Genomic DNA, 12,278 nt, shown 5'->3' with positions numbered 1-12,278 from the left:
GACCCCTCAGTTGCGCGGACCCTCTGAAAGGAGCATCTCCACTGAAATGCAGGGCGCTACGGATGGCTTAAGACGAATTTTCTAGGGTCATCCTCAGACCACGGCACTCTGTGACTTGAGCCAGTGTCCCGATTATGGCATTTTCCAAAGGGGACAGGAAGGTCTTGGGGATGGAGCTCAGCTTGTCAGGCTGGGAACGCCTCTGTTAGTACCCTCTGCTTCGTTCCCTTACGGTTTCAGACCTTGAAGCATTTATCTGCTTTTCAGTATCACTGATCATGGGTTGTATCAGAGCTGCGACTGGCCCGGGGAGCGAAGATGGTGAGGCGGTGGCTATGATGGTCCCCTGACCAGATCTGGGGTCACTGAGGAGGATTTGGGATGCTTGAGAGCCGTGATCTATAGCGGGTTAACGGATATGGGAAGGGTCAGTAACCCATGGCTGGGGTCCCAGACTGAACAAGATGGAGGACGGAGCTGGGCATTCCTCCTGGCCATGTCGGGACTGCTGACGGAATGTGACTGGCTGTCTCAGGCTCATACTGCTGTACTGAGGATCTGCACCCTTCAACTATCATCTAAAACAAATGCTTCTTTAAGCTTTTACCAGCCAGCCTGCCTGCCTTCCTTCCTTCCTGTCCTTCCTTCATCTCTTTCCTTTCTTTCTTTCTTTCTTTCTTTCTTTCTTTCTTTCTTTCTTTCTTTCTTTCTTTCTTTCTTTCTTGTTCTTGTTCAAGATAGAGTTTCACTGTGTAGCCCTGGCTGCCCTGGAACTAGACCAGGCTGGCCACAAACTCAGAGATCCTCCTGCCTTTGCCTCCCAAGTGCTGGGATTAAAGGAATGTAGCAATGTGTCTAGCTTTTTGTCAGGTATTTGTCACAGCAGTAAGACAAATAACCGAAAAGGTGAAGTATAAAGCTCCCTATTCAGAGAGATGGGGGCTCTGGGCTTTTCCCCTCTTTCTCCTCCTACCCCCTGACTTTGTATCCCAGCCTGACTTTGAACTCAGGGTAATCTTCCTGGGTTAGCCTCAGAAGTGCTGGGATTTCAGGTGTGACCCACCACACTCAGATAGCCACTATTTATTTATTTATTTGGTTTTTTTTTTTGAGACAGGGTTTCTCTGTGTAACAGCCCAGGCTGTCCTGGACTAGGCTGGCCTTGAACTCAGAGAGATCCACCTGTCTCTGCCTCCCAAGTGTTGGGATTAAAGGTGTGTACTACCATGCCCAGCCGCAGGCAGCCACGTTTTTGAAGAAAGCAAGGTGACAAGTAGCAGCAAGCTCGGGAACACTTTGGAAGCACACACTGCTCTGTAATAAACATCATTCACACTAAGGAAACCAGTCTCTAACTAGAACTCTGTTGTCCAGCCTGAAAACCTCCTGCCTCAGACACAGAAGAGCAGGCAGAGACAGAGGGGGCAATCACATCTGATTTGAACACCTCAAATTTAGATGGTACCCCATTTCTGCTGTGACTGTTCCCCTCTGTACAGAGATGTCATGTCTCCAGGTGAGGACATCAGGAGCTCTCTGTCCCATGTAAGGAGCTGTTGGTTTTCTTTTGCGTTCTCAGAGCAGCAGAGAAGGGGGTGTCTGGGCTACCTCTGTCCATGGCTCTGCTCAGAATGAGGCGGACAGGGGTCTGCTACTACCTAGCTGGTCATCTGCTTACTGGATCTTTGGGAAGAGGAGCGTGAGATCAGCGGAGAAGAAGACTGGAAGAAAAAAGAACAGAGGCCCCTGGTGGGCTAAACCCAGTGGTGCACGCCTTTAATCCCAGCACTTGGGAGGTAGAGGCAAGTAGATCTCTGTGAATTTGAGAATGGCCAGGGATACATAGTGAGACTGGATCTAAAAAAAAAAAAAAGAAAGAAAGAAAGAAAGAAAAGAAAGAAAGAAAGAGGAAAGAAAAGAAAAAGAGAGCTCTGGCTTAGTAAAATTCTTTTTTAAACGTTTACAATTTTGTAATGCACACGTGTGTGTGTGTGTGTATGCGTGTGTGTGTGTGTTTGTGTGTGTGGTGTGTGTATAGGTCAGAGGACATCATTTAGGAATCAGAGTCTTCTACCATGTGGGCCTTGGGGATGGAATTCAGGTTTTGTGGCAAGTGCCTTTACCTAGAGAGCTATCTTGCCAACACCCTGTATCCCATCCGTGCCCCAGCCTTTTCTTATAGGGCCAGAAGCTCTTGTAGCCCAGGCTAGCTTCAGCCTTTGTAGCTGAGGATGACCTAGAACTCCTGCCATACATTACCAGTCTCTTGAGTGTTGGGATGACGTGTGCCCCACCATGCCCAGTTTATACATACGTGTGTGGTAAAACAGCCATTTACATTGTGTTGGGTGTCATGACCTCGACCTCATGTCTGCCACATCACACTGCCTTCTCCTAAAAAGCGGACGCAGGGGCAACAGCAAAACTCATCTTTGGAGGGTAAATCTCACTATTTGATCATAATGTACTGATGGATCTCAATTGAGGCCAAGGACTCTGGAGTGCTAGGCAAGGACTCAACCATGGGGTTACACTTTCCATTCCTTTTATTTCTTTTTCTTTTTAAAAAAGATTTATTTATTACATATACAGTGTTCTGCCTGCCTGTTCCCCTGTACACCAGGAGAGGGCGCCACGAGATCTCATTATAGATGACTGCGTGCCACCATGTGGTTACTGGGAATCGAACACAGGACCTTTGGAAGAACAGCCAGTGCTCTCAACCTCTGAGCCATCTATCCAGCCCCCATGGTTTTATTGTTTTTCAATAGATCCCAGGATGGCTTTGAACTTGCAATATTCTTGCCTCAGCCTCCTGAGTAGCTAAGATTGTATGCCTATGTACTGATTGAGGGCTTTTTTGTTTTGCTTTGGTTTTAGCTTTTTGTGACAGAGCCCTGGCTTTCCTGGACTTGCTTTGTAGACCAGGCTGGCCTCGAACTCACAGCGATCCACCTGCCTCTGCCTCCCTGAGTGCTGGGATTACAGGTCTGCGCCACTGCACCCGGCAACTAGTTGAGGGCTTTAAAAATGTTGTTTATTTGGGAAATTTCTGGATCCAGTGCATACCATCATATAGAAAATAAAGAGGGTGAGAGCTCAGTTCTTGACAGGCACATGGGAAGGCGGCTTTTCTTTTTCATCAATTACAACACAGGCTGGGAGCACTAGGAAATGGAAGTGAAGGCCGGGCCAAGCTTTGAGGTTTGTTTCTTTTGAGACAGGTCCAGGCTGGCCACAAATTCCTTATGTCACTGAGAGTGATGCCCCTGCTTCCCCCCCGCTGAGTGCTGGTGCTTCCAGAGTGTGCTGCCGTGCCCTGGCTATGCACACAGAAGGTGGAACCAAGAACCGTGCCCAAATAACTGAGCCACAGCCCCGGGTTTTAATTATCTTAGCTTTTAAACTCTGCTCACTTTACCTACTCTCTCTCTCTCCCTCCCTCCCTTCCTCTCTCCCTCCTCCCCACCTCCCTTTCTGTGTCTGCCTGCATGTATAGCTATATAGATGTGGCGGTCAGAGGTAACTTTGGGGAGTTGTCCATCCTCTCCTACAGTGTAAGCCCTGGGGCTTGAACTCAGGTCATCATCAGGTATGGAGGCAAGTGCCTGCTACACACCGAATCATTTCCCTGGCCTTGTTTTTACTCTCCCGAGATACCTTTCCATTTGATGGCCGAGTTATGAATGTGCAGAGAGCATCACCTTGGATATGATGGTCCAAAGTCCACTGCTCTGGTAAAGATTGTACTCATCAGCCCTCATTGGGAACAAAAAGATCTTTATTGTTTAAAAAAATTATTATTATTATTATTTTATTATTATTATTATTATTATTATTATTATTATTATTATTATTATTTGTTGTTTGTGATGGGGTGTCACTGGAGCAGGCTTGACTTGACTTCACCTGCCTCTGCCTTCTGAGTACTGGGATTACAAGCACGCGCCACCACACCCAGCAACAGTTAGGTGTTTAATTTTAAATATCTGTGTAGCATGAAGTGAGAAGGGAAAGGAAGTGAGAATGTTTGAGAATGTTCTGGAGCCCAGGGGAATCTCTGCTTATGGGCCTAAAGCTGTTCACTCCTGAAGGCTCAGGTGTAGGCTCTCACTGCCTCACTCTGACTGCGTGAACAGAGCACTCCAACTCTACCACCCTTGTGGGAGTTACCATCAAAGAGGAGGGAGGGCTTGGACTGTACTTCACTTAGTCATAGTTTTAAAGTTGCGGGGCCTTTCCTAAGCAAACCTTTTTATCTGGGCTTTCAGAAGAATTTCCTGTCATTTGGTGTTTGTAATTCTTACCTGTAAAGGCATCAACAAATCACTCTTGAGGGGATTTTTATCACAGAACACAGCTGTTAGCAGCAGTAGCAGTCTGCACCAACCTGACAAGGTGGCTGCCTTGTCTTGTCCTGCAGGCTGGCATCTCCCAGAATACCCTAACTCCATCAGAGCATATGAAGACACCATGCCAGCACCGCAGTGGCTGGGCAGAGACCTCTGGCTGGGGCTGGATCCCCCTTCCGGGAAGATACAGCTTCCTGTAGGCTGCCAAGGCTGGTCTGAGGCTGTCCAGCCCTGACTAGTCCCAAATTGCTCCTTGTTGAGGCTCATGGTCTCCTTCTACTTGTGGGAGTGTGTCTTTCTGTCCAAATTTCAGGAGAAAGAATCCACTTCAAGAGGGGTATTTGGGAGATTCTAACTGGGGTGCCTGCCACGGAAGGCTTTTCTTCCCACGTCACGGCTCCAACTTTCTTACCCCAGTTTTCTTGCGTTTGGAACTAGCCATTTTCTTTCTTTCTTTCTTTCTTTTTTTTAATTAAAAATGAAAAACACACCACCCACGCGTGGAGTCAGAGGGGCTGATGACAGCTTCCACCAGGTGGGTCCCAGAGTTTGAACTCGGCATCAGGCTTGGCAGGAAGAGCCTGTATATGCAGAGTCCCCTGCCCCCTCTGTGTGTGTGACTCTCTCTCTCTCTCTCTCTCTCTCTCTCTCTCTCTCTCTCTCTCTGTGTGTGTGTGTGTGTGTGTGTGAGACTCCCTTTCTCTCTCTCTGCTTTGACATGGAACCCAGGGCCTTGTACGTGTTACGCGAACGTTCCACAATTCCCTCCAAAAGCCTCAGCCCTGAGTTTGGAACTATCACCTTAAAATTAAAGTCAAGAATTAATCAAGGATATTGATAAACTATTGTAGTTAAGAAAGATTCATGTCCCCCCCCACCCCCGCCCTCGTCCAAACGATTTTCTTCATTGCAAAATAAAGTGTTACTGTGTGTTTCTGTTTAGCTGTACATTTAGATCTTTCAAAGAACATTTCACTTTAAAGTTTGCCCCTAACACAAGGAAGACCTCTCTCCCCTTTATGCTTTGTGAAGCCACAGAATGCTGAAGGAGATACAGTGTTTTATAAGAGCACTAAGGCACCGAAATTCTTGGTAGGAAAAAGCAAGTGGAACCTCTATAGATTTTTCTTCAATAACTTTCAAAGTTGTCCCTTTTATATTTTGGTGATGAGACTTGAACCTAGGGCCCCATGCACTCTACATGCAGGCCATCTACCAATAAGTGACACCCCAGATCCTCCGAAATGTTTTTCCATAAAAAGCCAAAAAAAAAAAAAAAAAAAAAAAAAAAAAAGGTGAGAACCTACCTAAAGTGCGAACACTAGTTTCAGAGTTCTAGGACAATCCAGAAGAGTCATTTTTTAAAGAAAAGAAGTTTCATTTTTGACAACAGGCCTCTCCGTGGGCATGCAAATTCCTGGACACAGAGAAGCTCTAAGAAGCCGCCTTGAATAGTTCCACAAAAGAAAAATAGCAATTTCGGTCATTAACTCAGCAATTGAACCTTCAATGTTTCATCTCCGAGAGAGGTTGTAACCTGACACACCCATTCCACTGCGCATGCTCCTGAGAGCCTTACATTCTAGATGCACTGAGACCGCATGCATGCTTCGGACTGGCTCCCCCTGCCCGCCCCCCCAGCAACGCACCCCCAACTGCCCCTGAACACACACATTTGAGCACAGACACAGCACAGCATGCTTCTGAGCCTGCAAGCTTTCACAGCTCTCAGCCAACAAGATGCCCAGCAGCCGTGGAAGCCTGACCTCCAGGGCGAGGACCTCCCGTGACCCCGTGACCCCGTGGGCTCTGTGGGGCGGTCAGTGGGGGGAGGGGCAGATCAGCAGCTGCAGCCGGTCTGCTCGCTGCCCTCACTTCCCCATGGAGAATATAACTGTGTGGGGAGCTGAGAAAGGGCGTGCTGCCCAGGGCCACGTGCTGCCCAGGGCCACGTGCTGCCCAGGGCCACGTGCTGCCCAGGGTCAACCTCTTGTGGGTGGAAGAGTGTGCCGAAGGCAGTGTAAAGACAAAGCTTCCAATTCTTACAAAAAATGCCACGATGGCTTAAAGTGACCCACTTTTATCTGTCATTATCCAGGCCCAAATGGCCACAGTCTTGTGTATTATTATTATTATTAGATTTATTTTTTTTAATTTTTAACGTGTGTCTGGTTGTGGTATATGTGTGTGATGAGTGTTCAGGTGTGTGTATCTGTGTGTGTGTATGGTTTCTATGTGTGTGTATGAATATGTATGTGCATGCATATGCGTATATGTGTGTGTGCATGTGTGTGCATGTGTGTATATGTGTGACTGTGTGTGTGCATGTGTGTATGTGTGTATATGTATGTATATGTGTGCATATGAGTATGTGTATATGTGTGTGTGTGTGTGTGACTGTGTGTGTGTGTGTGTGTGTGTGTGTGTAGGAGACCTCCTCTCTTGCCCCTGCCTTACAGTCTTGAGTCAGGGTGTCTCACTGAAAAAGGAGCTCACAGTTTTGGCTAGGGTGGGTGGCCACTGAGTGCTCTATCTGCTGCCCTGCCCAGTGCTGGGGTTACAGGCATGTGCAGCTGCGCCCCGCTTTTTATGTGAGTCCTGGGGGTTCAGGTTAGGTCTTCATGGTTACAGAATAAGAACTCTTATCCCCGAGCCATCTCCCTGCTCTGATTCTTGTGCTTTGATAGGCACAGAACAAACTGGAGAGGCTTTCTGTGCTGTCAAGGCCTGAAACGTGTGCTCTCTGCTGTGCTTTGACATGATTAACTTTGCTCATCTCTGTATAGTGGAACATATTACCTGTTCTTTTATTTTTATGGTGGTGGTGGTGGTGTGTGTGTGTAGGACCCTGCATACACTAAGCATGCACTTCTACCTGGAAGGTTCTGGTCTCACGAATGAGTCCCTAAGCTCCTTCCTCGGCTCCTAACTTGCAGACTGTGGCCATCTGCATTCCTTGGCCCAAGCCCACCCTCTCCCCTCGAGCCTCTTCTCAGCTCCGTGCATCCCCCTACTCGTCAGCACATCTCCCTGCAAGCGGCAAAGCTCACCTGACCCTCTGTTCCCTTTAAGCAGCTGCCCCTGAAAGGATGATGGCAGCTCCAGGGCACGATGATAGCACACTCCCAATGAACAGGAAGCACCCCCCGAGACAAACATGAGACTCACAAAAATCAAGTGTCACATCCTGTATGTTACAACTATAAAGCCCCTAAGTGGAGGAGAAAATCGTTTTGTTTTGTTCTAAATACCATTTAATCACCATCACTCCAGATAAGGAGAGATGCTTTGTTGCTGCTGTTTTCCAGGGTCTCACAGGCCTTGCTACCACAGCTCAGGCTGACCAGGGGCCTGCTACACGGCTCAAGCTGGCCTCAAACTCATGATTCTCCTACCTCAGCCCTCTGAGCGCTGCGGTTACAGGAAATGCTGAGCTGTCTGTAGCGGTCCTAGGCATTCCTTGTGAAATCTGCTGCTGTGTCATTGATTCTGTATTTTCTTTGTTTTTTTTTTGTCTTGGTGCCAGAGAAGGGGCTGAGGGCCTTTAGGTACCCGAGGGGAACAGGTACTCACTGAGCAGACAACACAAAGCTGGCCCCACAGCATCTTCTGTTCATGGTTTTGCTTTTTTAAAAGACAGTTTCATGTAGCCTAGGCTGCTTTCAAATTATCTACGGATAATTGTCTCCACTTCCCACGTGCTAGGATCACAGCATGCACCACCATGCTGGGCCGTCCCCAACAGCATGTTTGTGGTACACAGAATATGTTATTAGATTGACAAGTGCAGTGACTAGCGTGAGTGCCTGCCTGATTCTTCGTGCCCACACACTTCCCAGGGAAACAGGTTCACTGTATGGGCACGAAGGACCAAGGCTGTGCGGAAAGGGTTAGGCTCCCCATAGGCCTTCGCCTCCATCTGCCCAGGCTCCGGAGCCAGGGGCTCATCAGGAGCCCTGAACCGCAAGCAACCACACGAGGAAATACAGACACACACACACACACACACACACACACACACACACACACACACGTACTCCCGTGAAACCGTCCTCCGGGGGCCACGCAGGCCACTGTGGAGGCCAAGGGACTTGTGGTGTGACGACAGGACCAGAACAAGGCAAAACACAGACAAGTTGGCGACAGCTGGCACCTGGAACATGGCGTCAAACACCACGGCCACAGAAGCTTGCTAGCTATGGGCCACGCTGTGCAGCCTTGAAGCAGAACAGTATCGATTTTGCGATTGTAAAACAAAACGTACCTTCAACGGCCGAACTCAGTTTTATCACACCTTAAATAAAAACAAAAGATGGAAGTTATATAATGGACCCCCCGGTCACTTCTTTTTTTTTCCAGTTTTCACATAACACGTACATTTCAGGTCTGAATATTTTGCTGTTGTTGTTGGCATATTCTGAGACATTAAACAATTTTACAAAATGAGAGGCAGCATCTATTAGCACTTCATGGTTTTTCACTCGGTCTTGGGGATCACTTTACACCTGTCAGGATGGAGTTTGTGTTGTAATAAATAATAGGGGGTTGAAAGCCAAGGCATGTCACTCAGCACCGGCTCTGAGCTGGCTGGGTAAGACGCTGCTTTCTCAGTCTTCTGTCTTTGCAGGTGAGCGGTGGGTAGGCTACCGTGGTGTGTCGATTCACGGTGAGGGTAGAAATTACCTGAGACTGGACGGTTGTTTGTTTCCCCCAACATGTCTAAGTGAAAATGCTAAAATAAAGTAAGTTAGACCTGGTCCTGCAGTTTGATTAAAAAAAAATATATGTAAATCATAGCTATACATAGTTCGAATTCTCCAACTTCTTTCTGAAATCTTTGTGTGTATGACGTGCGTGCGTGTGTGTGCGTGTGTGTGTGTGTGCTCGTGTGTGGATACAGGTGTGCATGTTTGGACAGGAGACAATCTCATGTGTCAGTCCTTCCCTTCTACCTAGCTCGTGCCTTCCAGGATGTTCCTGACTCTCTGCCTCCCTCCTTGCCAGGAGCCCCGGGGTCACAACACACACTATTGAACACGCTTTTGTCGATTCTGGGGATATAAAGTCAGGTCCCCAGGCTCGCACTGGAAATGTGTTTACTCACTGGGCCACCACCGCAGGCCATATTCTCTGATTTCTGTGCCACAGCTGTGACTGTTCATGTGGTGCCTGAAGTGTTTCCAGTATTCTTTGACTGAAGATGCGTGTCTCTTTTAAACTGGAAAGGTTTCTAATTTAAATGGAAACAAAAGTCTTTTTTGTACCACCAGGCCTCAGCGGGTATCAGCCAGCTCCCACAAGGCTTTCTAGGTACATGTGCCTGTGTGTACATGCGCCTGTGTGTACATGTGCCTGTGTGTACATGCGCCGTGTGTACATGTGCCTGTGTGTACATGTGCCTGTGTGTACATGTGCCTGTGTGTGTGTACATGTGCCCATTGCAAATGTTGCTGATGTAAACAGTGTGTAGTGTATGGTCTACAAGTAATGAAGAAGCAGAGATGCTAAGGCAACCTCCACACAGCACCCACTCTTTTTAATGAATGATGTCTTCTATTAGCAGCCAGCAATTCAAACCAAAACTGCTCCCCACCCCGAAAATCATACACTGATTTATATTCATTTCAACCTGACCTTTCATCAATACAATTATTGTCATCACATCTTTTTATGAATTTATTCCTATATAAATTAGGTTAAAAGCTTGTTCATTTTGAATAGCTGTAAACACTTGAATCAGGAGGAGCCCCATTGGGCTGGGCAGATCATGCAGGAGCCACAGCACATGGCTGCCAAGAACTTCAAGAATAGGAGGCAACAAGCTGTCGTTAGGAATCCCAAGGTTTTAGTAATCTGTGACCATAGTCAGTGCTGGGATGGGCTTTGAGGATGGGCTTTATGGTGCAAAGCCATACTGCTGAGCTGTCTTCCTACAGAAGATACTTCATGATCCATTTGATCTCCAACACAGGGCCTCCTTGGATTTATCATATATCATTAGCTTATCAAAACCTTAATGTTTGGGAAAATTCCAAATTCATCAAGAGACCTGTAAAGTGAAGCTGGAAGGTCCAGGCCAGTGGTCAGGGCTTGACTGGTGCTCAGGAGACCCCAGATTCAATCCTCAGTGGCATTAAAAGACTGTGTTGTCTGTCTCTGAGCTGTCGAACCAGCCCTTACATTTGTTTTTAATGTAATTTATTTAATTGTGAGTTTACATAATTTAAATTGTTAGAATATAGCTCACAAGCTTCCTGGAAAGGCCAGAACGGGAGAGCTGGCTTCTGCAAGCTGCAAGGAGCCAGGCTTGGGCCACCACCTTCATCACTGATGTTCCCTACCACGCAGGTTCAGAGAAGAAAACCTGCTCATATTCGGATCCAGGTTTTGTTTTTTTTTGTTGTTTTTTTTGAGACAGGGTTTCTCTGTGTAGCCTTGGCCATCCTGGACTCACTTTGTAGACCAGTCTAGCCTCGAACTCACAGCGATCCGCCTGCCTCTGCCTCCCGAGTGCTGGGATTAAAGGCGTGCGCCACCACGCCCGGCTTCAGGGTTTTTTTGTTTTTTGTTTTTAATTTTTCTCCTGATTTTTTGTTTTTCGTTTTTTGTTTTTTGAGACATAGTTTCTCTGTGTAGCCTTGGCTGTCCTGGACTTGCTTTGTAGACCAGGGCTGGCCTCGAACCCACATCAATCTCCCTGCCTATGCCTCCTGAGTGCTGGGATTAAAGGCGTGTACCACCATGCCCGGCATCAGACCTAGTTTTAATTTAACAGAGCAAGCCAGATGTAAACAATTGAGCATTCACCATGGTTTTGTCAGCAGTTTCAAAGCCTCTCAAAACTGCCAGATGTAAGATGTGCCTTTCCATCCTCCACATCCGAAGCAGCAGTCACTGACATCCAGCAAGAGCAAAGGCTGAGGGCGTTTGCCCACTTCGCGGTCGGACAACTAAACGCAGAGGCGAGGCCAGGTCTCAGCACACTACACATATTGATGAACGACTCACCATATTTGAGCAGTAGGAGTTTTGCACAGGTTAAAAATTAGCTTTCCCCAAAGTTGGATCCATTACAAGCTTTGAAATGATTATTCCTGTGTGTGTACGGGATGTGTGAGTGTGAGCATGTGTGTCAGGGTGTGTGTGTGCAGGTCAGAGGACAGCTCTATGACTTCCCTTCTCTCCTCCTGTAAGGTGGGGTCCTGGAATCAAACTCAGGTTGCCAGGATTGTACTGTAAGCATCTTACCCACTGGGTCATCTTGCTCGCCCCTCAGCCATATTTTTTTGTATGTAACTTTCAGCAAAGGTTGCTCATTAGAACAATGTACACTAATTGTGTGCACGGCCTTTGTGAGGAACACCTAAGGAAATTCTAGTACTAGAGTGGGCTGGGAGGGAAACACAGTAATGCGCTTACTGAAGGAGAGAAAAAAAAAGTTAAGTTAAAAACAAAACAAACCAATCAACAGGGTCTAGAGAGTTGGCGTAGCACGCAAGAGCTTGCGCTGTATATCCTGAGGACCAAAGTTTAAATCTCAGCACCCATGTCAGGTGGCTCCCACTGCCTGTGAAACCCTACTCCGGGGGTGGGGTGGGGCACAAGCCCCCGGTGTGCACAGAAACCTGCACTCTCATGTGCATATTCTTCAAATATAAATATATATAAAAAATAAATCTTACAAAACAAAAACAAAACAAGCAATAGCCTGGTTTTGAAACTTTCATTTTGAACATTATTATCTCCATGGAAGTATTATTGAGTCATTAGCTTCAAGTTGATGTTTCTTATAGTTCTAACAATAAATTAGAATTTTCTCTATGTTAGTGTAGGTCTTTGTATTATAAAGTAACTATATTATAGCGAAAATCTAAGCTCAACTAAAGCTCAATATGTGGCTAATATTAACATTTATATTATAGAATG

At 46.9% G+C, this 12,278-nt stretch overlaps 1 protein-coding gene across 11 annotated transcripts in view; it reads right to left on the bottom strand.

Annotated features, from left to right (window-relative positions):
- Positions 1–12,278, bottom strand: part of Dlgap1 (DLG associated protein 1) — a 509,503-nt gene that overhangs the window by 93,747 nt on the left and 403,478 nt on the right. For 7 of the 11 annotated variants that reach the window (XM_051154471.1, XM_051154473.1, XM_051154479.1 and 4 more), the window contains one exon: positions 8,617–8,646. The exons of the other annotated variants lie outside the window; for them this stretch is intronic. In XM_051154471.1, the coding sequence (XP_051010428.1) occupies positions 8,617–8,646 (30 nt within the window). The remainder of the gene's footprint in view (positions 1–8,616; positions 8,647–12,278) is intronic. 11 annotated transcript variants of the gene reach the window in all.

The sequence above is a fragment of the Acomys russatus genome, chromosome 12 (genome assembly GCF_903995435.1).
Source record: "Acomys russatus chromosome 12, mAcoRus1.1, whole genome shotgun sequence".
Classification (NCBI taxonomy): Eukaryota; Metazoa; Chordata; class Mammalia; order Rodentia; family Muridae; genus Acomys; species Acomys russatus.
Note: the sequence above shows the minus strand (reverse complement) of the source record. Positions and strands in the feature narration are given on the sequence as shown.